This window comes from Podarcis raffonei, chromosome 8 (assembly GCF_027172205.1).
Source record: "Podarcis raffonei isolate rPodRaf1 chromosome 8, rPodRaf1.pri, whole genome shotgun sequence".
NCBI classification, from domain to species: Eukaryota; Metazoa; Chordata; class Lepidosauria; order Squamata; family Lacertidae; genus Podarcis; species Podarcis raffonei.
Window position 1 is genome coordinate 14,794,558 of NC_070609.1, and position 24,207 is coordinate 14,818,764.

The following is a 24,207-nucleotide window of genomic DNA, read 5'->3' on the forward strand; positions in this document are numbered from 1 at the left end:
AAAAAGAGTCATGGCTTGCCTCAAAGAATCCTGGGAGCTGTTAAGGGTGCTGGGAGATGTTAGGAGATCCTCAACAAATGACAGTTCCCAGGATTCCCTGGGGGAAGCAGTGACTCTTAAATTGGCCTAAGAGGGCTTGAGATGAATGGCTTGGATGCCACCTTGGGCATTTCACAGGGCTTGTTGTTCCTGAACCACCTTCTTCCCCCTTAGTGGCTTTCTGTGGCTTTGGGGGCCGGGCTGCATGACACCTTGTCAAGGTTGAAGATCACTCCTGCTGAGTAAAGGGCCGTCCCCAGGGGCAATGAGCAGGCCGTCTCTGTGCTGCATCCTCTTGCTGTGAACGTAGAGGGAAGACCACCTGCGGGCAGAGGATGACGTTGGTTAGCAACACAAAGCTTGATGGGGAAGGGTTTTGCTCAGTGGCAAATGCACATCTTCTTCACATGCAGAAGGCCCCAGACTCAATCTCTAGGTAGCACTAGGACTACCTCCAGGGCTGGGGGTGTGGGGTCTTCTATTTTTTTTTTATTTTTACCACCTGGCAAATAGGGCTGGCCACTCTGTTGGAAATCATAGTTTTAGTGTCTGTTGCTTCTTATTGTGCATTATGTGACTGAAATCAATTGACAGAGGACAGAGTACTACAATATATGCTTTTTTACTCATACCAGCATTCAGCGTCCCAGATACCATGATGCAGCGATTGTCTGTTCCAGTGCAATTCAGCATCTCAGTCCCCTTGCAGTGGTTGGAACCAAAGACGGAACAAGCTGGACACTGCAGTCCGTTGGAGGTGAGGTTCGTAGGCGGCACTGCGGAGAAAAACCCATGTAAAGCCCAGTCGCTCCCAAACTGCCACCCCAATCCCTGAGCAGTGCAAGATACCAGAGGTCCTTGGCCTATGCAGGGTTTGGAAATGAGGTACTGTGAAGGCTGCTTACCCCCGGGGTATGTATATAACAACAACAACAACAACAACTATTTATACCCCCATCCATCTGGCTGGGTTTCCTCAGCCTTTAGATGCCTTCAGATGCCTTCTAAAAGTTGTGTAGTTCTTTATTTCCTTGACATCTGATGGGAGGACGTTCCACAAGGAAGTCGTAAAATGATTCTTTAGTGCTGAACAGGAGCAAACAGCAGTTTGGGTATTCTCCAGATTGTTGTTTGCTCCAGTTTAAAGTGAAAGAGCAGGCTTTCCCTGAGAAAGGAATGGGACAAGGGGAAAGCTGCTGGGACTCATGCCTAGAAAGCACGGGTCAAGGAAAAACCGCTCAGAGGAGAGAAGCAGAGAGTTCCATACAGGTCAGTTCCCAACGGTTGCAGAGGTCATCCTGGCAGCAGCTAGAGATGCTCTGAAGGTGGAGCCCGGCATTGGTGGTGACACTGATGGAACCAGAATAGCAATCTTCAGCAGCAATGCAGGTCTTGAGGGTCTCTGTGGTATCATCACCACCTGGAAAATGAAAAACAGCCATTAAGAGAGCTGGTTCATTGTAGATTTTTCTCTTTTTTGCACAAAGGCTGAGGATTTGAGAACATTTGCAAAATATCAGCAAGAAAAGCTTGCTCCCATCCCATCACAACGTGTGTGTACCAGTTGCTCAGCTTTGCCCTCTTGCCTCAGAGGACCTTGGTGGGAGCAATACGGAGGATCAGGCCACTGAATATTAGACCCCATCTGCACTAAGAGTGCTGAGAATTGGTAGGAGAGACCCCCTATTCCCTCCACAAAGCTACAATTCAGCTTTAACCATCAATAGCTCAGTTGGTACAGCGTGGGACTCTTAATCTCAGGGTTGTAGGTTTGAGCCCCACCTTGAGCAAAAGATCCCTGCATTGCAGGGGGTTGGACTAGATGATCCTCGTGGTCCCTTCCAACTCTACAATTCTGTGATTGTATGGTTTTCCCATCCCAAGGAACACTGGTAACTGCAGCTCTGTGAAGGGAATAGGGGTTCTCCTAAAAGAGCTCAGAACCCTTAATAAACTACAGCTCCCAGGATTCTTTGGGGGAAGCCATGCCTGTTAAAAGCATTATGATACTGCTTTAAATGAATATTTTATTTCTTTCATATTTGATTGTAGGGGGAAGGAAACTTGAAAGCAGTTTACAAAAAAGATAAAAAAATAAAATGACTAAAAAAATACAGCATACAAGAAATTTAAACCACAACAGAATAGACTAAAACCAATTAAAACTCAGATAATTCTTTTTAACATCTGGGTAGTCTTGTCTAAATAATAATGTCTTCAGCAAGTGCTGAAAAGAATGCAGTGAAGGTGCAGGTGTTGCCTGTGGGGAACAATAGCAGGAGATCACTGTTGTCCTCATGTCCTCCTTGCAGACTTCTGAAAGAAATATGCCTGCAAGCTTGCAAGCTCAAAGGAAGATTTATGGATAGCACACAGGAAAAGGAAACGAATGTTTCTTGAAGCCTAAAATCTGCGGGAATCAGAGACCCCCTTTCTCCCTCTACTGGGCCAAGGCGGGACTTGCGTGTCCCTCTTTGCATCACTTACCCAAAGAGTTCATTCCCACGATGGTTAGGCAGGTGTCTTCATTCATTCTGCAGGGATGAGCCAGGCCAGTGCAGCCTTCACCGGGGCTGATGCAGGTCTCACAGATTAGGCAGGAGCCTGCGGAAAGGAGCGGAGAAAGCGGAAGGAGACAAGCTTGTATGAATGAGGCTAGTTAATTAGAAATGAGGACACTCAACAGAATATTTGCATTCACAGGGGATGCACTCAGTCCTCCAGACTGAGATAGCTGGGCTCAGGGGCCACTGAAATCAAAAGTGTGGCATTCTCTCCCATTGCGTTTAATGCGAACTAAGTTCAACTAACTTGGGAAGGAATCCTGTGGTCCCTAGAGAGCCAGTGTGGTGTAGTGGTTAAGAGCGGTAGACTCGTAATCTGGTGAACTGGGTTCGCGTCTCCACTCCTCCACATGCAGCTGCTGGGTGACCTTGGGCTAGGCACACTTCTTTGAAGTCTCTCAGCCCCACTCACCTCACAGAGTGTTTGTTGTGGGGGAGGAAGGGAAAGGAGAATGTTAGCCGCTTTGAAACTCCTTAGGGTAGTGATACAGTGGGATATCAAATCCAAAATCCAAACTCTAGGAGGGTGTTACAAGGGCTGTAGGGCTTTGTGAGTATCCTTCTGTGTCATCCGTGGTTGCAGCAGAATCCTATACCCAGTTAAGGGAAGTAAGCCTCCCTGAATTCAATGAGACTTACTCCTACAAGCATCTCGTTGCCAACTGTGAGAACAGGATGCTGGACTAGATGGGCCATTGGCCTGATCCAGCAGGCACTTCTTAGGGACCCTGGCCACACACCTCCAAACCAGAAAGTAGCATGGATGGGTCTTTGAATCCAAATTACAACATACCAGATGTACCTTGGAAGCTGAACGGAATCTGTTCCAGAAGTCTGTTCAACTTCCAAAACATTTGACTTCCAAGGCATCCTGCAGCCGATCGGAAGCCACGCCGGATGCTCGGCTTCTGAAATTCATTCAAAAACCGGAACAATCACTTCCGGTTTTTGATCATTCAGGAGCTGAAATGTTTGAGTTTATGGCGTTCGGCTTCCGAGGTTCCACTGTACTTAATTCTAACCTCCCAGAGTGGCTGGGGCAACCCAGTCAGATGGGCAGGGTACAAATTATTTATTATTACTATTATTATTACACCAAATAGGCAGGTCAGGGAACAGCATTTCCGCCATGACATGGACTCACCTTTACCCAGGAGAGCAGCCAGGAAGAGGCCGAGGTTGAACAGAGTCTTCATCGTGATGGGACGCAGGATCTCTGCCGAGCTGTTGCCTCTATCAATAAAGAGTCCAAGTGGGAGTATATAAGCCGCAGCAGTTACATAAGGGGGTGAACGGGTAAATATAAGCTTGGCGTCGGGCTTGTTGCTTTTGATGAGAGGCACTTAAAATCCTTGGGCAGCCCCCAAGCTCCCTTGACAGCTGATCCTCTTTGTCTATTGACTGCCTCAAGGAGTCCTTTTGTGAGCCAGCTGGGTCTCGCTCGCTCTCCCTTAGCCAAGGGAGCACACAGCCACCTTCATTCCACTCCGACCTTTCCCACTCCTGGCAACGAAGCTGGGAGCTTTGAGTTTCAACTTGTGGGATACAAAGAGAGTTGATGGAAAGAGGAATGCTTCTCTATCTAAAAGCACACTCCTTTTTCTTTTAAATAGAAAGGGTCTTCTAACACTGCTGGGATTGAGTCCCAGTGAGCTGAGCTTTCACTTCAGTTTTTGGAACGGTGACACAGCCCTTTGATTAGGAACATAGCAAGATGCCCAGGTCCATCTGTCTCAGTACTGTCTACACAAACTGGCAGCTGTTCTCCAGGGTTTCAGGAATGGTGTCTCCTTCAGCTCCATGTGAAGACTCTGGGGATTAAAATTGGGAACTTCTGCATGCAAAGAGGATGCTTTCCTGCTGAGCTACAGCCCTTCCTCACAAGGAATAGTCTCTGCCTACAGAAAGAGCTGTAAAGGGGAAAAGACCTCTCCCAAGATTCTCCACCCTTTTCCTGGGCAACGAAAGAGAGAAATTGTTCATAGAATCATGGATTTGTAGAATTGGGACCACAAGGGTCATCTAGTGCAACCTCCTGGAATGCGGGAATCTTTTTCCAAACGTGGCACTTGATCCCACAACCCTGAGAGTAAGAGTTTCATGCTCTATCGCCCGAGATTTGAGAAAAAGAGTGAAGAAAAGAGAAAATTCTGATTTCCCTCAGTAACATCACTTCTGAGAAATTTTGGCTCAGCTCTGCTTTTCACCCCAGCAGGGCAGCACACATACCATCAGCTCCCAGTTGGCATAAGAGGGCTCTGTCAATCTTTGTTTTATATAAAGTACTTGCATTAGTGTTTTAAACTTGTGAACTATCTTGGGTGCCTTGGTAACAATGGTGATAGGTGATAGATAGATAGATGATAGATAGATAGATGATAGATAGATAGAGATGATAGATAGATAGATAGATAGATAGATGATAGATAGATAGATAGATAGATAGATAGATAGATAGATAGATAGATGATAGACAGACAGACACATACACAATAAAAAATGTAAATAAATAACTTTGTTGTTGTTGTTGGGTTGTTTCTCCTACCCCCACCCCCAAGATGTTGAGTCATGGTTTCAGTGCTGAGTTCCATTCATAAGAAAGCTTCATCACAAGCAAAAGTCAACTCTGTAATTGGCTTATTTTAATTGATGTCTCACAGAATCCTTATCCCATGGATTCAGGTCAGGTTACAGTATGCAAGAGCCCTACTGGATCAGACCAAAACAGCCTATCTGTTATAGCATCCTGTTCTCACAGAGGCCAGCCAAGTGCCTAGTGAAGCTTACAAACATACCGTATTTTTCGCTCCATAAGACACACTTCTTTCCTCCTAAAAAGTAAGGGGAAATATCTGTGTGGCTTATGGAGCGAATATGTGGTTCCTGGCAGCGGTGGAGCTGGGGACTTTGGTTCCCGGAGCGGCGGGGGCGTGGCCTGTGCAAGTGTCCTAATGGCAGCGCTCACGCAAACGTCCCCCGCCCGCACGAGGGGGTGGGGAGAGGCGAGGCAGGGGAAGAGGGCTTTAGAACACTCTTTAGAGTTCCCTTCGTCCGATGTGCTCTGTGACTTGCATGAGAGCAGCCAGGAGCCAGCGCGGAGGGGGATCTTTCTCCCTCACGCGCTCTGTCAAATTGGGACGGGGAGCATTTTTCTTTCTTTCCTCCTCTAAAAACTAGGTGCATCTTATGATCAGGTGTGTCTTATGGAGCAACAACTACGGTAGGTTCCTTGCTGTTGACATAAAACAAGGATGGACCTTAGGCATGTTGCTGGGCTCCTGCTCCCATCAGCCCCAGCCAGTGGTTTAGCCAATGGTCAAGAATGATGCACTTTGCAGTTCAGCAACATCACAGATTCCCCACCCCTAATGATAAAACCTTGAAATGTTGATTGACCTCCAGACTGCTCAGGAACAATAAATATGCACACTCAAGTAAAAGAACACAGAACCAATTGTTAGGCACTGAGATTGGAGGGATTCCAGTTACTTGCTTGCAATTTCAGTGGTTCAATGGTCCAGGGTCACTTTTTTAAAAAGAAGAATAATGAAGGTGATCCATTAGTGTTGGCTGTCTCCAAGAGAAGGAGGAGTTATTTCAAACAAGATTGGGTGTTTTTCTTTTTCAAAGATGGATGTCAGTCAAGTATTAACATGACCTTGATGTAAAAATCCTTGAAGGACACCCCAAATACTTGAGGTTGGGAAGTGCCTTATTGAAAATGGGGCCATAATGGAATCAGCACATAACACCCTTCAACTGGGCCCACCGTCGACTCCAGTCAGCTACGTCTGTGAGCAAGTCCAACATTCAAATCGCCCACAATGCCCTGGGGCAACACTACAGCAGAGGCATTTTGTGGATACAGTGGTACCTCAGGTTACAGATGCTTCAGGTTACACACTCTGTTAACCCAGAAATAATACCTCGGGTTAAGAACTTTGCTTCAGGATGAGAACAGAAATTGTGTGGCTGTGGCACGGCGGCAGCGGGGAGGCCCCATTAGCCAAAATGATACCTCAGGTTAAGAACAGTTTCAGGTTAAGAACGGACCTCCAGAACGAATTAAGTTCTTAACCCGAGGTACCACTGTAATTGCCATGGTGGTTTGCTTGCAGCTGCCTATCTCAAACTGTGGAGCCATAAGACTGCTGTGGCAGACATGCATGTAGATGGGGGCCCACCAGAGAGCATTTTGCTGGGTAAGGGACCCTTGAACCCAGTCTGGACTGGCAGTGGGATCAGAAATGAAAGGCCCCTACTTCAAATCCATCCCCCTTAAGAGATTACAATTGGCAAATAAGGCTACAACTGGCAAATAAGGCTGTATACACCTTAGCAGCTGAGGATCAGAAAGATTGTTGCCCTCTGTTGTGTTTTTATTTAATTTGGCAATTGTGGTCATTTAGTCGTGCTTTTAACTATTTGCACTCTGCACAATAAATGCTCATTTACCTTCCCATCTCTTGGGGCTCATCCACACCTTCCCTTGAGTCCAGGCCTAGTTGTTCCATTTTTAATTTTGTCTGGTGTTCTAATTTTCAACCTTTTTGCCTCAGATTTTATATGGGTTTTATTTGCGTTCATTTTTCTAGTCTGCTTTTCTGGTTGAAAATTAGACTCGATTTTTTCGGACATGCTCACAAATGAAGCATGAGCAACCATGGTGGGGGAATTTGTCTGCAAGTTTGCTAAATCCTTCGAAGACAGAGGTCCTTTGGCTGGGTCGGGATGATATGGGATTGCGGGGGCAACTCCCATCTCTTGCGGGGGCACAATTAGTGCCAGCACCATTCGTTAAGAGTTTGGGTGTAATCTTCGACATCTCCCTTTCCATGGAGGCGCAGATTGCAGCTATAACAAAGGCGGCATTTTTTCATCTCTGCCAAGCTAAGCAGTTGGCTCCTTACCTCTCTCGCCCTGACCTAGCCATTGTGATCCACGCAACGGTCACCTCCAGACTGGATTATTGCAACTCACTCTATGTGGGACTGCCCTTGAGACTGACCCAGAAACTCCAGCGAGTGCAGAATGCCACGGCGAGACTCCTCGCCACAGGATCACATTCACCCGGTGCTATACCAGCTGCACTGGCTCCCAGTGGAGTACAGGATCAGGTTTAAGGTGCTAGTTTTAACCTTTAAAGTCCTATACGGCCTAGGACCCTCATACCTACGGGACCACCTCTCCTGGTATGTCCCACGGAGGACCTTACGGTCTTCAAATGAAAACATCTTGGAGATCCCAGGCCACAGGGAGGTTAGGCTGGCCTCAACCAGAGCCAGGACTTTTTCAGCTGTGGCCCCGATCTGGTGGAACACTCTGTCACAAGAGACTATGGCCCTGCGGGACTTGACATCTTTCCGCAGGGCCTGTAAGATAGAGCTGTTCCTCCAGGCCTTTGGCCAAGGCACACTCTGACCCCCTCCTTTGGTATTCCTCATAGAACTCTAGCCCAATGGTTGCCATTAATTTGATTTTGATTTTAGAATGAATTGATTTTAGAATGCATTTCAATTAATTGATTGTGATTTTATGTAACTGTGTTACTTTTATTGTTGTTAGCCACTCTGAGCCCGGCTTCGGCTGGGGATGGTGGGATATAAATAAATTTTTGTTTTTATTTTCATTTTCATTTTCATTATTATTATTGTTATTAAAGGAACAGGATTCCCAACCTCCTTTGCATTGGAGCACCTGCTCTGGAAGCGACTGTTTCTTTTATGAAATTATTTGAACGAGGGTGCTTATTATAGCCTTCCCCAATTTTCTAGCCTGCATTGCTGGGGCTGAAGGGATCTGTAATCCAAAATTTTTGGAGGGCATCAGGTTGCAGAAGGATGGCTCAGCATTTATGTTCGTAAATGAAGCTTGGAGGGACGTAATGGCCCCAAAGAGGCACACAATGGGATGCTATTTCCAGGAGGCAAGCCTGTTGCCAGATTCTGAAAGGGGCCGAGTGCTTGGGCAGAGACTCTGAGGGAGGAATTGAGCTGAAGCTTGTTCCAAAAGGAATCGGGTAACAGTAGAAGTGGATGAGTCAAGAGAAACAAGCTCAGATTGAGGGCTGATAGAGTTGTTTCTGTTGGCACGTGCGTTTGGGGCAGGAGACAAACAGTGGGGTTTCTTAGGTCTGATCCATCTGGTATCTGGACAAAGTACCTGCCACCCCCCCCAAAAAAAAGCTTTCATGCTACTGGATCATCTACTCTGACATCCAGCTGCCCATTTAGGCAATACTGAATATGTAAAGGTAAAAGACCCCTGGATGGTTAAGTCCAGTTAAAATTAACTATGGGGTGCAGTGCTCATCTTGCACTGGTATGCTTTCGAACTGCTAGGTTGATGGGAGCTGGGACAGAGCAACAGGAGCTCACTCCATTGCAGGGATTCGAACCGCCGCAAGACCAGGAGGCTCAGTGGTTTAGACCACAGCGCCACCCGCTTCCAGGACCGGATTTAGGTTTGATGAGGCCCTAAGCTACTGAAGGTAATGGGGCCCTTTATATGTCCAGCTGTCCTTTGTCAACAACAAATTGTTGCTGTTTTTTGCGTTGAATATATGCTATATGGTAATTGATTGACCTAATAGGTATCTAAAGCCATTTGCACATAACAATTACTTTTATCAAAGTAATTATTGAACTGAAATACAATTTTGGAAATGTACATCCAGTTTAGTTTAGTTTTGTTTTTGCTTTAATTTTTTTGGGGGCCCCCAAGAGAATGGGGCCCAAACTATAGCTTGTTTAGGTTATACGTAAATCCAGCACTGCCCGCTCGCTTCACTGTACAGCACTAGGAAGTAGGTCTTAAGTGTATTCAGTTGGGGCAGGTGTCTCCAACATGGTGCCCCACACATCTTCCCCCCGAGTCCACCTGCCTCAATGCCCCCTGGGTCATGAGTTGGCAAGGGTGCTTGCCCTTCCATCCATGGAAAAGCAGCTCTACTCTCTTCTAAAGGCTCGGATTAATTGTAAAACGTCAAAGAGGAAGCAATAGAAAGCAATGGCTTTGCTTTCACACCTCATGAAGCCAGTTCCTGTCACCTGCTTTTTCTTTTTTAAGACGATGGTTTTGTTAATAATAGCGTTAATAATGAATCAAACGAACATATTTCAAATAGGAAGCTTTTTTATTTTTTTCTCATCATAAAATTTGCACGCTGCTTGACTGTAGCGACAGCACGGTTTGCAAAAAAAAAAGGTAAAAAGCATGGGGGAAATGAGAAAAATCTACAACACTTTAAAGTTAAAGCAGATTGGTATCTCCTTAACTTTCTAAGCATGTGGCAGTAACAACTGAATTAATACATCTAAATAAGTGCTGAATACATTAGGAACTGAATGTTATATCATTTATTTATTTCGCAGGGTTGCGCTTGGTATTTATTTATTGCTTTCTTGCTTGCAATTAATAAGAAATTTCCCGCCAGTTTAGCGTACGCTTTGAGAGCGAGCGAGAGCGCATGCGCTTACAGGAGCAGGCGGGACTCTCCCGTAGGGAAGCAAAACCTGACTCGAACAGAAAAAAAAGAAAAGAAACGACGGCAGGGGGCGCTCGTGCCTCCGAGCCAACGCGGCCTTGCCCTTAGGCGCCTGCGCAAAAGCTCCTGGCGGACTCGTCCAGGTGGGAGGAGTCTATGAGCGGCGGGCGAGCGGGAACATACCATAGAGCTGAGCGTCCTCGGGATCCAAAGCTTCCGGCCGGCCAGGGGAGTTTTGCTACCGGGTCACGGTGGTGACAGAAAGTGGCGGGGAGATGCCGGAGATCGCAATCCGACATGTGGTGTCTGCCAGCAGCTCCGACCCGGTGAGGGCGAGGCCGCCTTTCTAAAAAGGACGCTCCGTGGCCGAGGGAGGGGAGGGTGGTTCCGTTATTTCCCCTCGACGGTTGGGCGCAACCATTCATATCTAGGATGGGGGTGGTCGGGAGGAGTTGGGTTTTGATTGGTGGAGCGTGGAAGAGCCCATTCTGGAGGGGGGAGAGAGAGGTGGGTGATAAATTAAGACATAGGAGACCAGAGGAGATTTTTGAGTGAGGCCATATGTAGGGTGAAGTGATAGGGTGGGGAGTGATGGAGAGGACAACACACCATACATGGAAAGCGTAGACCCAAGAGTCCTGGGAACTGTAGCTTGTTCAGGGTGCTGGGAATTGTAGCTCTTTGTGAGGCAAACTACAGTTCCAGTGGAGGGGGTGGGGAGTGATGGGGAGAACAGCACCTTACATTTAAAACACACATATGGACATCCAAGGGTCCTGGGAACTGCAGTTGGTCCTGGGAATTGTAGCACTGTATGGGGCAGACTACACAGTTTGTAGGATTCTTGGAAGCGAGAGGAGCAGATTGTGTTTTAAATGTACAGTGTGTGTGCAGCTGAAGAAATCACAGTGCGGATGATGTGGGCAAGTAATTCCTGCTCTAGATGAGAGATTATTTCCTGCCCCTTCATTTTTACCCTTCTCATCTCATCTTTCTTCTCGCCCCACCCCCCAGACGCACTGTGCTGAGAACCTGCTTAAGGCCGACACCTATCGCAAGTGGAAGGCTGCGCAGGCTGGGGAGAAGCACATCTCTGCCATACTACAGGTGAGTTTTAGTTAACCTCCTGAACGTTTGAAATCTGCCTCAGCTTCCCCACCAGCACCTTGCAGGACTGTTAGGAATGTAAACGGGGCGAGAAGCGTGTGATGCAATTTCTTTGGGGCTAAAATGCCTGGGATTGGCTTGCGCAGTTAGCTTCTTGTGTAAACAGCTGCAGTTCTTTCTTGGCTACGCAAATACCTTACTTGGAAGGAAGCTAAACTGAATCAGGTTGTAGGCTTAGATAACAGCTGTCTTGATTTTGAAGAGAGTGACAGCTGGACAGGATGTTGGCATGGTGATGGAGCTTGCTGGTGGAAATATGTTCATACACCCTGATTTGTGCTATTGTGTCTCCAGGTGATTGCAGGCAAAGTATCTACAGGGTGCCTAGAGAATAACTTGCACCTAAATATTAGCAAGACAAAGGAGATGGTGTTGGACTTTTGGAGGAAGAGAGGGGAACTAGCCCTGTTGTATATCGGGGGGGGGGGTTGTGTGGAGAGTCTCTTCCTTTAAATTCCTGGGAGTTTACCTTAGTGAAGACCTAACTTGGAAAAACAATATAACTCAGGTGGCTGGGAAGGCCCAACAGAGACTCCACTTCCTCAGGGTCTTGCAAAAGAACAATGTTAATCAACAATTGATGACCTCCTCCTTTGGGTCCACAATAGAAAGTGTCCTCTCATGTTGTACGTTGGCTTGACAGCCACAGACAAAAAGTCATTACAGAGGATGGTGAACACAGCACATGATATCATGGGCTGTTCCCTGAGCATGCTAGATGACATTGCAAGGGATCGTTGCCTTAGGAGAGCGAGAAAAATTCTCAGGGATGATTCACACCCTGGTCAGCACCTCTTTAATCTTCTACCCTCGGGCAGGAGAGATATAAAAGTATAATCAGTCGTAACAGTTTCTATCCATGGGCTGTTAGGCTGCTGAACGGAAAATAATATAGTACAACTGACTTTCGGGGTTGGTGTGTTGTGTGACAAGCACAGAGAGTGCAATGAGATTGAGTGTTTGTGCAGGGGGGAGGGAGGCTCGGTTAATTTCATTGTACACAGGTTGCACATTGACAATAAAGGTATTATTATTGTTGTTGTTGTTATATGTGGCTGTGAAGGGAAAACGTACTGTGGGAACTGTCAATATTTGTAGCATTGGGAAATAACAAACCTCATGCATGTGTTTAGTTGCAACTTGACTTAGGTTTGCTATTGGCATTTGGCTTACTGTGGTTGCATTGCTTCAAAAATGATACTATGTTGGCTTGGGTGTGCTCAACGGGTTGCCAGGTCCTCATGTCCACACTACCCATTTGGATCCCTTCCAATCAGGATTCAGGCCTCATCATGGGACTGAAACTGCCTTGGTCGCGCTGGTTGATGATCTCCGGCGGGCTAGGGACAAAGGTGAGAGCTGTTTCCTAGTTCTGCTGGATCTCTCAGCGGCCTTTGACATCATCGACCATAACATCCTTCTGGACCGTCTAGAGGGGCTGGGAGCTGGGGGCACTGTCATACAGTGGTTCCGCTCCTTCCTCCTGGGCCGTGTCCAGAAAGTGGTGGTGGGGGATGAGTGTTCAGACCCCTGGGCTCTCACTTGTGGGGTGCCTCAGGGTTCTGTCCTCTCCCCCATGCTTTTTAATATCTATATGAAGCCGCTGGGAGAGATCATCAGGGGGTTTGGACTGGGTGTTCATCAGTATGCAGATGACACCCAGCTCTACCTCTCCTTTAAATCAGAACCAGTGAAGGCGGTGAAGGTCCTGTGTGAGTGCCTGGACGCGGTTGGAGGATGGATGGCGGCTAACAGATTGAGGTTGAATCCTGACAAGACAGAAGTACTGTTTTTGGGGGACAGGGAGCGGGTTGGTGTGGGGGATTCCCTGGTCTTGAATGGGGTAACTGTGCCCCTGAAGGACCAGGTGCGCAGCCTGGGAGTCATTTTGGACTCACAGCTGTCCATGGAGGCGCAGGTTAACTCTGTGTCCAGGGCAGCTGTCTACCAGCTCCACCTGGTACGCAGGCTAAGACCCTACCTGCCCGCGAACTGTCTCGCCAGAGTGGTGCATGCTCTAGTTATCTCACGCTTGGACTACTGCAACGCGCTCTACGTGGGGCTACCTTTGAAGGTGACCCGGAAACTGCAATTAATCCAGAATGCGGCAGCTAGACTGGTGACTGGGAGTGGCCGCCGGGACCACATAACACCGGTTCTGAGAGATCTGCATTGGCTCCCAGTACGTTTCCGAGCACGATTCAAAATGTTGGTGCTGACCTTTAAAGCCCTAAATGGCCTCGGTCCTGTATACCTGAAGGAGCGTCTCCACCCCCATCGTTCAGCCCGGACACTGAGATCCAGCGCCGAGGGCCTTCTGGCGGTTCCCTCATTGCGAGAAGTGAGGCTACAGGGAACCAGACAGAGGGCCTTCTCGGTAGTGGCGCCCGCCCTGTGGAACGCCCTCCCATCAGATGTCAAAGAGATAAATAATTACCTGACATTCAGAAGACATCTTAAGGCAGCCCTGTTCAGGGAAGTTTTTAATATGTAACGCTGTACTGTTTTTAACACTGATTGGGAGCCGCCCAGAGTGGCTGGGGAAACTCAGCCAGATGGGCGGGGTATAAATAATAAATTATTATTATTATTATTATTATTATTATTATTATTACCCATTGAGCTGTTTTTGCCACCCATCTGTCCCTTGGCGGGGGTGGGGGGGGAGGAAGAAGCCCTGTTTTGGGAAGTCATGCAAGCAGTCTTGAGAGGTCAACTTCAAAACCAGGTAGCAGATTAGCATCTCATCTTTATGTCATAGCTTGGTGGATCACTTGCAGTCGGAAGTCTGAATGCAGCCCAGCAGCTGTGCATTGTGACCACCAGTGGTTGACACCCCCACTGCATATTTCCCACAACAAAAACAGGCCTTCAGTGAGAAAGCCGTAGCCCTTTGGTAGGGCACATTGTTTGCATGCTGAAGGTTCCAAGTTCAATCCCTATTCTCTATGGTTAGAAGGATCTTGGGCACCAGGGCTGGGAAGGGAAGGATTCTGTGTGAGAGCTTGGAGAGTCACTGCCAGTTAGAGTAGACAGTTCTCTGGAATAAGACAGTCTGTTGGCTGAAATTAATGGGAGTTGCAATCCCAAAACATCAGAAGGGCACCGGGTTGGGGAAGGCTGATGTAAGATTTGATTTGGTATGAAGTGAGTGTATATGCATGCATACATACATATCGGCAATCATGCATGAATGGGACACGGTGTTCAATTTGTCAGAAACTTTAGAAGCTTGGGCTGAAAGGCAACATTTCTGTGTGTTTCCTAACCCTTGGCTGAGGCTGTCGTGTCTCCCCACAGTTTGAAAAAGAGGAGCATATTCACAGCATCGACATTGGCAATGAAGGCTCCGCATTTGTTGAAGTATTGGCTGGCAGCTCTGCCTCCTCCAGTGAGCAGAACTATGAGGTGAGCGAGTGCCTGTGTGTGAGAGACTGTGGAAGGGCCTCATTCCTCACCCAACCTGAAAGCAAGCTGTTTTTTAACAAAAGGCTGGTGGTTTGGGGCTTTGCAGGATCAGAGTTGTGTCCTCCTTGCAATTTGTTTGGGCTGTCTCATTTGGTGTAGAACATCACCCCCCTACTATTTTCTTAGTCTGTGGGGTTGAAGCAGTCTACTAAGGGGGGGGGTCCATTTCACAGAGGCTGAAAGTGGTACTTAAACCTACTTAAAGAAAGGCCAAACCTAGAGATAGTGGGAGTGGGGACCAGAGTCACACATAAGTGGCAGTCCAGCAGCATAGGCTAGGGGCCACTTGAATGCAGCCACATGCAAAACAATGTTAGACAAGTCAAAGAAAGTGCCATAGAGACATGGAGGGCATGTGGGTAGAGAGGAGCACCCTGTATATTGTGCATTTGGCAGTTTTCATCAGAAGCCATAAATATGACTCAATGTTCCTCTCTAGTTCCCCACCACCACCTCCTACCTCTGTGAACACATATTTTAATCCTATTAGGCTGGCATCTGTCAAATTAGAGGCTAAAATGTAATTCCTTTAAGCCTGCAGTGCACCCTGACCTCCACCCCAGTCCTTTCCCTCTCACCTCAGGTGCTGCTGGTCACATCCTCCTTCATGTCCCCCTCGGAGAGCAAGAGTGGCACCAACCTCAACAGGGTTCGTATGTTTGGACCAGATAAGCTTGTGAAGGCCACAGCTGAGAGAAAGTGGGACCGGGTGAAAATCATCTGTACCCAGCCCTATACCAAGGTTTGTGTGGAAGTACAAATGATACAGGATATAAGGGATGCTGGCCAGTGTCAGGCTTGAGTTCCTGCATTCGTTTCTCAGTTTGGTAAGAGACTTACTAGGCTTGCCTTCATTAGCCTGATACTCTCCAGCTACTTAGGATTACAACATGCCCCCATCAGTTCTAGCCAGCACAGCCATGTTGACTGGAGCTGACAGGAGTTGTAGTATGAAATACCTGGAGAATACCAGGTTGGTGAAGGCTGTGCTAGCCAGTCACGGGTTAGTTACCATCTCTCTCCATTGCCCATCTGTGAAATGGGTTTCATTCTGGCCGGTATTACAGGAGTGGTTTGAAGCTGAGAAAGGGTAAAGTACTTTGCATTCTGCAATAGAAATGATTATTGTAAATGCTCAAAGAACATTTATGTTATGGAGTGCTGTACAAATGCCAAAAATCATAACAGCAACAGCAGCATGAAAAGGCTGATGGCTAGCATCTCTACTAATCTGGTGAACAGAGGATGCAATTTTTTAACTGCTTTAGGTAGTTAAACTATGGGTTCCCCATCTAGAGATGAGGTGAAATCAGAGAACATTAATGTAGGATGGAAATAACTAAATTCTTGTATAGGGATATTATTTTGAGCAAATTCCTATTTATGTTTACTCTGAAATTCCAATGAGTTGTGGAACTTACTTCCAAGTAAGTGCGTAACAGCATTACTTGGGCTAACCTCCAGCAGAAGAACATGTAAACTCCAGAGTTGTGCATATTCTTGGCATGAAAAATATAGTATCAACTGTTTATCAGGGTGATTGTTTACAAGGGGAGCAATTCCTGGTAGGTGGTGTCAGTCTGATGTACGCCTAACATACCAGTAAGCAGGTTCTGTTAACTGAGATGTCTTTGGTTCCTGAGGAGTGTGTGGTGATGATAAGAGAGAGGTGCCGCCTGGGAGGAGGGGCCGACAAGTGCTTGGGACTGCCTGATAGATAAACCTGACTCCTTTACTTGAGTTTCTTGCTTTCCTTCTCAGTCCTTGACTTATGGCCTCTCCTTTGTGAGATTCCACTCTCCTCCAGAAAATGACGAGGTTCATTCCAAAACCGCTTCGCCAGTAAGTGCTCCAATGACCTGAATGTTGTCCCCTCTTTTACTGCCATTCCTTGGCTGATTTGAAACCCTCGCTCTCTCCTTCCTGCTCTGTGTATTCAGAAGCTCACCAAGCTGGGGCAGTTCAAGGTCAAGGAAGACGACAACGACTCCCTGAAACCCGGCGCGCTTTTCTTCAGCCGTGCCAGCAAACCCCTCGTCTCTCCACCTAAAGGTAGCCACAGTACCACAGTATCATAGGTGGGGAACTATTTCCAACTCAAGGGCTGCATTTCCCTTCTGGGCAGATGTTTGAGACCCACATGCCATTATGGGGGCAGAGGTGCAAAAGAGGACGGGGCCCTGAATATAAGTCTTATCTTTGTACAGTAGGCTAGTTTCTGTGCACACTTCTCTCTAGCCTCCATTCAGATAAGGAATAAACATTATCAGAGGTCAATTGCTCAAAACCACTCAGGGTCAGTGAGGGGTGCGGTCTGGGGAAATGACTTGGTGGCCAGGGGAAGGTTCTGAGGCCAGAGAAGGCCCTACGCTTGGTATATTGCTTCCAGCTGGCTAATAATGAGGGTTACTAGGTCAAGCCATGGGTCCATTGCATCCAGTTTTCTGTTTCCCTCAGAGGCCAACCAGCTGCCTTTGAGATGCTCGCAAGAAGGGCATGAAAGCTACAGCACTCTCTCACCATTGCTCCTTGGGATCTCGTATTGAATGGTATCTGAAAGCCCTAAACGGCCTCAGCCCAGTCTACCTGAAGGAGTGTCTCCACCCCCATTGTTCAGCCTGGACACTGAGGTCCAGCGCTGAGGGCCTTCTTGGTAGTGGCACCCACCCTGTGGAATGCCCTCCCATCAGATGTCAAGGAAATAAACAACTATCTGACTTTTAGAAGACATCTGAAGGCAGCCCTGTATCGGGAAGTTTTTAATGTCTAATGTTTTTCAATTTTTTATGTGTTGTAAGCTGCCCAGAGTAGCTGGCGAAACCCAGCCAGATGGGTGGGGTATCAATACTATTATTATTATTATTATTATTATTATTATTATTATTATTATACTGCCACCGAACATGGAGGTTCCATTTACCCATGGTTACTAATAGCCATTACTAAGGAGAGTCTTAAGCAAGTTTGTGTCGGTGGGGCTGAGAGGTGGCTTTTCTTTTTCTTTTCTTTTATTCAGCAATGTATTCATTTATTTCTAATAGCAATTAATATTTTTTAATACGCTTTATTTGCACAATAAAAGATACACATATTGAAACACATTAAAGAAGGAAAAGAAAAAAGGATAAGAAAATAAGAAAAATAGCAATAATAAAAAAGAAAGAAAAAATAAGAACATTCAACGAAAAATCTTATCAGAAACATACATTGATTTAAGGGATATCATCCGTCGTCGACATTATTATAAACACATATTTCCAGTGAGATGGGTGGGGTATCAATATTATTATTATTATTATTATTATTATTATTATTATACTGCCACCGAACATAGAGGTTCCATTTACCCATTGTTACTAATAGCCATTAGCAAGGAGAGTCTTAAGCGAGTTTGTGTCGGTGGGGCAGAGAGGTCGCTTTTCTGTTGTCTCTGGGTTGAACCAGACATTCACATGCAAAGCTCTGTGTGCTCCCACTGTAATGCTGTGACGACAAAAGGTTTTTCGTGCCATCCCTGAAAAAGCATTCCTTAACAAACAGAAAACCCGAATTGGCTCTTCTGCCATGCACACTTCATAGCATCAGCACTGCATTTCATAACACATTGAGAATGATTATTCATTACTGTTGTTGCAGCCTCTCAGAACAACCAGCCCTCACCCAGTTATGCTGCTGCCTCGTTGCAAACCAGCGTGTCCAGTTCCCCCGATCCTTCGCCATCAGCCGCCGAAAAACCCACCACCAAAGCCTCTCCCAAGGTTAAAATCTGATTTCTGGGTGAATAGGTTGGGTGCCAAACTTTATCCTTGCGTGTTAGCCTAAAGTAGGGCTGCTAGTTGTTCCTTTATTGTTTTAACTACCTATGCTCTGATTAATAGTTCTATAGTACTTTTGTGTGTTCAAACTGCTTCACGTTCATTATTTAGTTGTAATCTTTACAGCAATCCTTTAAAGCAGATGTGGGGAATATGTGACCCTCCAGATGTTTGTCAGACTACAGCTTCCCTCAGCTTCAGCCAACATGGTTGGATGATGGGAGTTGGAGCTCAGGAACATGGGGAGGGCAACTGGCTCCCCACCCCTGCTTTAAGGAAAACTGATATTATTATTATTATTATTATTATTATTATTATTATTATTATTATTTATTATCATCCCCTGCACAGCAGATGAGACCCTAAGATTTAAGGCTAAGACCTGTGTACAGACCCTCCAAGAGAGCTTTTTTAATTCTCCTCCAAGATTCCAATTTTCCCCATTTAAAAAAATGAAAATATCTTTTAAAAACTTATTTAAAAACTTTTTACTGACTGCTCCTATAGATTGCTCATTGTGATGCCAAAAAGGTTTTTTGTTTTATTTTTGCGTACCCTCAAATTTATCCATCAAAAAACAATATTCTTTTCACTGGCATCTCCTGCATGTCCCCAGCTGTGATTCTGTGATGCCAGAAGTTTTTATATGGCCCCATTTTAAGGCCGCCAATATGTGTGCTTGGATGGAGGATTAGCCAAGCTCACTTTTACACGTTGCCCTGTCGCCAGACGGTTTGCCATGGGTCTGAAAATGCTTAGCTACTCCTGGCTGTACTTTTAAATAAATAAGGTATTCTTCATTGTATTAAATAGTAGATTTCAACAGAAGTCTCATAAAGTTCAACGAAAAGAGCAGAAGACCCAGTGGAACTGTAACCACCCTTCATGTGGATTATTGGACTCTATGAACAGACAGGTGGAATAGACACTTATAGACGTGTGGACCTTATGCATGACTAGAGAATGAACTGATCCACTGGGTCTTTTGCTTTTTTCGTTGAACTTTATGAGACTTCCGTTGAAATCTACTATTTGATACAATGAAGTATACCTTATTTATTTAAAAGTACAGCCGGTTACATCTTGTGTGTTTATTGAGTATGTTTCACATAACCATAGGTTTGTTGTTTTGCTAATGTAATTTAAAAACAAACAAACAAACCAGGAGCAAGTCAACCCCTGAAGTATACAAATCTTTACTGTAGGTTTGTCCCATCCCATGATCCACTGCATTTCCTCTCTATGTGGTTGTTAGACTACTCCTCTCATCATCCCTGGCCACTGGTCATGCTGCCTGAGGTTAATGGGAGTTGTGAGCCCGACAACATGTGGAAAGCCACAGGTTGCCTTCTTATACCATGAGTAAGTCCCCGTGGCATCTGGGCATCTTACCTTTTAGTAGGCCTGCATTGTTTTGCACTGCATGTTTCCTTCTGCTCACAGGAGCCCACGCCGGTCAAGAGGAAGTTTGAATTCAGCAAGGAAAATTCTGGTCTCTCATCTGCAGCCAATAAACCCCAGCCCGATACTGCCCGCCCTGCACAGCCAGCCTCCAAGAAACTCAAAGGTGTGTATGCGGGGGCTGCAGTTTGAAAATGGGCCTTGGGAGTCCTCTCATACACTGGGAGAAGTTGGAGGCTAAACTTGGGGTTACTGTAAGTTACTTGCATTGATAAGTAACTTTGCAGTGCAGATCTTAACACATTTACTCAGCAGTTAAATGCTTCCACATTCCTTCTTATTAAGTGTGCATGGGGTTGCATCCTGAGTCTTTAATATGCCCATGCTCGTTCTTAGTGGTAGTATTCCAGCTATGGAATTCCCTCCCTACAGAAATCAGATAGTCTGCCTTTTTAGCTGCATTCTTGAGAAATGTTAAGGATTTTTCTATTTGTTCAGGCTTTTGGAAGATAGTTCTATCAAGGTTTTACATGGCTGGTCCCTGACAACCACACACCTTGAGGGCACATTGACCTCTGCAGATGATCTTGATACTACGGAAGAGACTGAAGTTCTTAACTGCTGGAAATCCCTTTTCGTTCCCCACCCCCTCCCAAATGCTTTTCTGACATCCAGCAATACCATCTGTTGCCAGTATGCTTTCACAGCCATAAGGACTAGAAACTTAGTTCTTTAAAAAAACAGAATGTTGAGATAGCAGGATGTTATATGCTGCTCCTAGTTCAATATTCATGCAGAATCACCCACTTCCAGCAACTATTTGCACAGGGATTAGGACACAGCTTGTCCAGCATCACATTTTGATTGATTCGTATGGAAGAATAGCTACAGATCTGTGCATCCCCTCCTCCTCCTAAATGACTTTGATTTGCTCTTTTCCCCCCTTTACCAGCTTCTCCTTCAGCACTACCTTCCCCAAAGACACCACCTTCCAAAAAGCTTCCACAAACTCAGCCTTCAGAGGGGACAGCAAACGTGTCTTTCCAGCGTCTCCTGCAGGGAACTGTGTTCGTGTTGAGTGGCTTCCAGAATCCATTCCGCTCTGAGCTGCGGGACAAAGCCCTAGAGATGGGTGCAAAGTACCGACCAGACTGGACCCCTGACAGCACTCACCTCATGTAGGTGTCCTGGATCTCCCTGTGCCTTCTAAAACTTTGTTTCTCTCTACCCGACCCCTAGATTTTTACGACTGTACAGTCCTGAAGGCTTCAACCAGTCATTAGTTTGTATCTTGTCGACTTGCTGCTTTACCAGAAACATAACAAGTCTTTGGTACGAGAAGTACATAAAAACGTGCAACTACTTCTTTCCCTGTACCTCATCTCCCCAAAGAAGATCAGGTTTTGCCAGGTCTTGGAAATGGGGTAGCAGGAGAGAGTTCCTCTGCTGCTGCTGTTGCTGCTGCTTATAATTCTCACAGGCTGCCGCCTTTTTTAATATAGCCTACAAAAGGAAGCTTAGAGATCTTACACATCATAAAAATGCAATAGCAACAAGCTAAACAATTTGCAAATCAGCATTGCACATGTGATTTTAACACAGGCCCATTAAAATAAGTAGCACAATAATATTAATCCCAGATTTTTTTAAAATAAAAGTATTACTCTACCTTCCGTACACATGGGAAAGTTGCTAGACACCAACCTGCATCAACCTTGTAACCTATATATATTTTTACTACAACTCCCATCAGCCTCCAGGCCTCACAGCCATGGCTGGCAGTGATGGGAGTTGCTGTCCAACACATCTCCAGGCATCAGGTTAATGCTGGCTGCTATAGGCGGTTGCAGGGTAGCTCCAGTAAACTAGGGCTGCTAACCAACAAGGAACTACATAGATGTACAGCCTGATCCTGTGCAGGTCTGCTCAAGGGTTAAAGTTGCAGCTGAGTGCATTAGAACTAATTCGAATTTCCACCACAACAATCTGCCTTTTGAAGCGACCGGTTGTGCTTTCTGCCAGTTCTTCTGCTCTTAGCACTGGTTAGTAGCGAGAAACATGTTGCTGTGCCCTGAGTGCCCTGCTGTGCTCTCTCCCCTTCCAGCTGTGCCTTTGCCAACACGCCCAAGTACAGCCAAGTGAAAGGGCTCGGGGGCACGATTGTGCGGAAGGAGTGGATCCTGGACTGTTACCGCACAAAGCGGTGCCTTCCCTGCAAGCGGTGAGTTGGCGGGTGGGGGCTGAGCCTAAAAGGCCGCTCTGTCAAGGATCCTTGCAGCATTGCAGAGATGGGGAACCTGCGGTGGTAAAACTCCAGTCTCCTGTCATCCACTGGTAGCTGCGGCTGATGGGATTTGGAGTCCAACAAAATCGAGAGAGTCTCCCTCTCCCCACTGCATTGGGATGGGAGGTTTGGTTTCAGCTACGTCTGGTTTTGCAACGGGTGTGTTCCTTTTGCCAGCTACCTGATGGTAAGCCCAGAATCTTCCAGCAGTGAGAAGGAGGAGGAGAGCGACGAAGACACCCCTGCCCGACACCACAAACCCCTTGCACATCCGCAGGTAATAGAGCACCTTGGTTCATATGGAGTAGGCACAGCTCTGGCAGAATTCTTTTGTCCTGAGAGGAGTTGCTAGCGCCCCACTGGCACTAATAGATCAGGGCTGTATGTCTGCACACACATTCTGATTGAAAAGTAGGGTTCTTCCTATAAGGTTCTTCCAATGAAAGGGGGTAAAATCAAACCCTGTGTTTACTTCTCATTGCGTAATTTACACAGAAGTAAACCTACTACATTGCCATCTGCCTAGGATATTACCTGCATGGTAGTAAACAGTATCCTGATATTTGAGCCACTTTACATTAACAATTTTCTGTCTGCATCAGAAAAAAAATATATCCCCAGAAGTCTCTCAATTTTTTGCCTTTAGAAGGGTTTTTTTGTGGGGGGGAGGAGGGGACGCCACATGTGGTTTTTGAAACAAAACTGAACTGTGGCACTGCTTTAGAGAATAAAACTCCCCCCCCCCCCAAAGTGTGGTGTTGGTTACTTTGAGTTGAAGCAGGTCAGTTGTTTCTGTTGTTCAAAAAGGTTTTTTAATTAACTGAGACGACAGTGTTCCCTGGTTAACTGGGCAATGCATTTAAAATTCTCTGTGCTGTATACCTTTTTAATAAAGGATAAGATTGCAGGTGCCATCTTAGAGGCATCCTCTCCTTCATGAGATTGAAGGGGAGAACTGCTCTGACGTGAGCACTGCTTTTATTTGACAGAGAGCTGACGTGCCCAGCTCCAACCACAAGCCCAAGACCCTTGCCAGCCCCAAAGCTGTACCCAGGGCACCGAAGAGGGCATCCTCTGAAGAAGAGGAGGAGCCCACTACCTCTCGGAGCAGCGGCATCCATAACAACTCGCAGGCCCCAGCAGCCGACTCTGGAGCGTCCAGCAGTGACGAGGATCCCAGAGGTAGGTCTGAGAAGCCCTGGTTCTACCTGCATGTTGGAGCAAGAGAGCTCACTTTCAGACTCCTCCCTCCTGCTTCATCTTCCTATAAGAACCACCTTGCAGGGTCAGGCTAAAGGTCCTTCCCATTGAGCATCCTATTTCCACCAGCAGCCAGACAGGTGCCGCTTGGAAAGCTCACAAATGGGGCACAAATGTGATGGCCACCCCCCACCCCCCATTTTTTGCACTCCTGGGTAATGAAATCCATGAAATGATGATGATTAAAGGAGCAATCTTGAACCGTCTGCTGATCAGTTCCACTACATGAAGCTCAAGTTACTAGGCAGTTTTATAAACCATTTCTATCTGTGTATACCAGGCCTGATTCAAGGTGCTGACTTGAGCATATAAATCCCTAATTACTTTGGGCCCAGACAGCTGAAGGGCCAAACTGAGCCCAACACACTGCAAGGCAATGCAGGGACACTTAGTTGTTCAATCCAGGGATGAAACCACAACCTAGGCATTATCAGCACCAATTGAGCTGTCCAAGCTGTGGGTCTTATCTCTGGACCCCAGCAGGCCTTTTGAGTGTTCCCTTCCTGAGCCACCAAGCCTCTGATTCTTTGCTTCCCATTGCCACTTGCTCACCTGTCTTTCAGCTTTTTGTGCAATGCTGTAAAGAAACCCCGTATCCCTGGCAGCTAAGAAGGAGCTGGAAGGAGCAGGCAGTGCTCCTGTGTTGTGAGTCAGGGGCTGCATTAATCTGCCCATTCAAATGTAATGGCACAGTAGTGGCCCTTTGTACTAATTTTCTCTCTC

At 46.4% G+C, this 24,207-nt stretch overlaps 2 protein-coding genes across 4 annotated transcripts in view; one reads left to right on the top strand and one right to left on the bottom strand.

Annotated features, from left to right (window-relative positions):
• LOC128418390 (phospholipase A2 inhibitor and Ly6/PLAUR domain-containing protein-like) lies at positions 1 to 10,380 on the bottom strand. Of its 2 annotated transcripts, XM_053398016.1 has the most exons (6): positions 10,273 to 10,380; positions 3,748 to 3,836; positions 2,527 to 2,643; positions 1,307 to 1,459; positions 672 to 815; positions 1 to 361 (listed from the first exon to the last, which is right to left on the bottom strand). In XM_053398016.1, exons 2-6 carry the CDS (start codon positions 3,797 to 3,799, stop codon positions 210 to 212), a joined length of 618 nt encoding a protein of 205 aa, XP_053253991.1. In that variant the 5' UTR covers positions 3,800 to 3,836; positions 10,273 to 10,380; the 3' UTR covers positions 1 to 209. The 2 variants fall into 2 exon arrangements, with proteins under 2 accessions (XP_053253991.1, XP_053253992.1); XM_053398017.1 differs by lacking the exon at positions 3,748 to 3,836 and having other exon boundaries at positions 10,273 to 10,355.
• Positions 10,311 to 24,207, top strand: part of XRCC1 (X-ray repair cross complementing 1) — a 19,027-nt gene continuing 5,130 nt past the window's right edge. For both annotated transcript variants that reach the window (XM_053397988.1, XM_053397989.1), the window contains exons 1-12: positions 10,311 to 10,415; positions 11,104 to 11,196; positions 14,557 to 14,664; positions 15,308 to 15,466; positions 16,486 to 16,566; positions 16,665 to 16,776; positions 18,361 to 18,482; positions 19,983 to 20,106; positions 20,893 to 21,118; positions 22,045 to 22,161; positions 22,402 to 22,501; positions 23,214 to 23,406. In XM_053397988.1, coding sequence (XP_053253963.1) covers positions 10,365 to 10,415; positions 11,104 to 11,196; positions 14,557 to 14,664; positions 15,308 to 15,466; positions 16,486 to 16,566; positions 16,665 to 16,776; positions 18,361 to 18,482; positions 19,983 to 20,106; positions 20,893 to 21,118; positions 22,045 to 22,161; positions 22,402 to 22,501; positions 23,214 to 23,406 — 1,486 coding nt within the window. In that variant the 5' untranslated portion in view covers positions 10,311 to 10,364. The remainder of the gene's footprint in view (positions 10,416 to 11,103; positions 11,197 to 14,556; positions 14,665 to 15,307; positions 15,467 to 16,485; positions 16,567 to 16,664; positions 16,777 to 18,360; positions 18,483 to 19,982; positions 20,107 to 20,892; positions 21,119 to 22,044; positions 22,162 to 22,401; positions 22,502 to 23,213; positions 23,407 to 24,207) is intronic.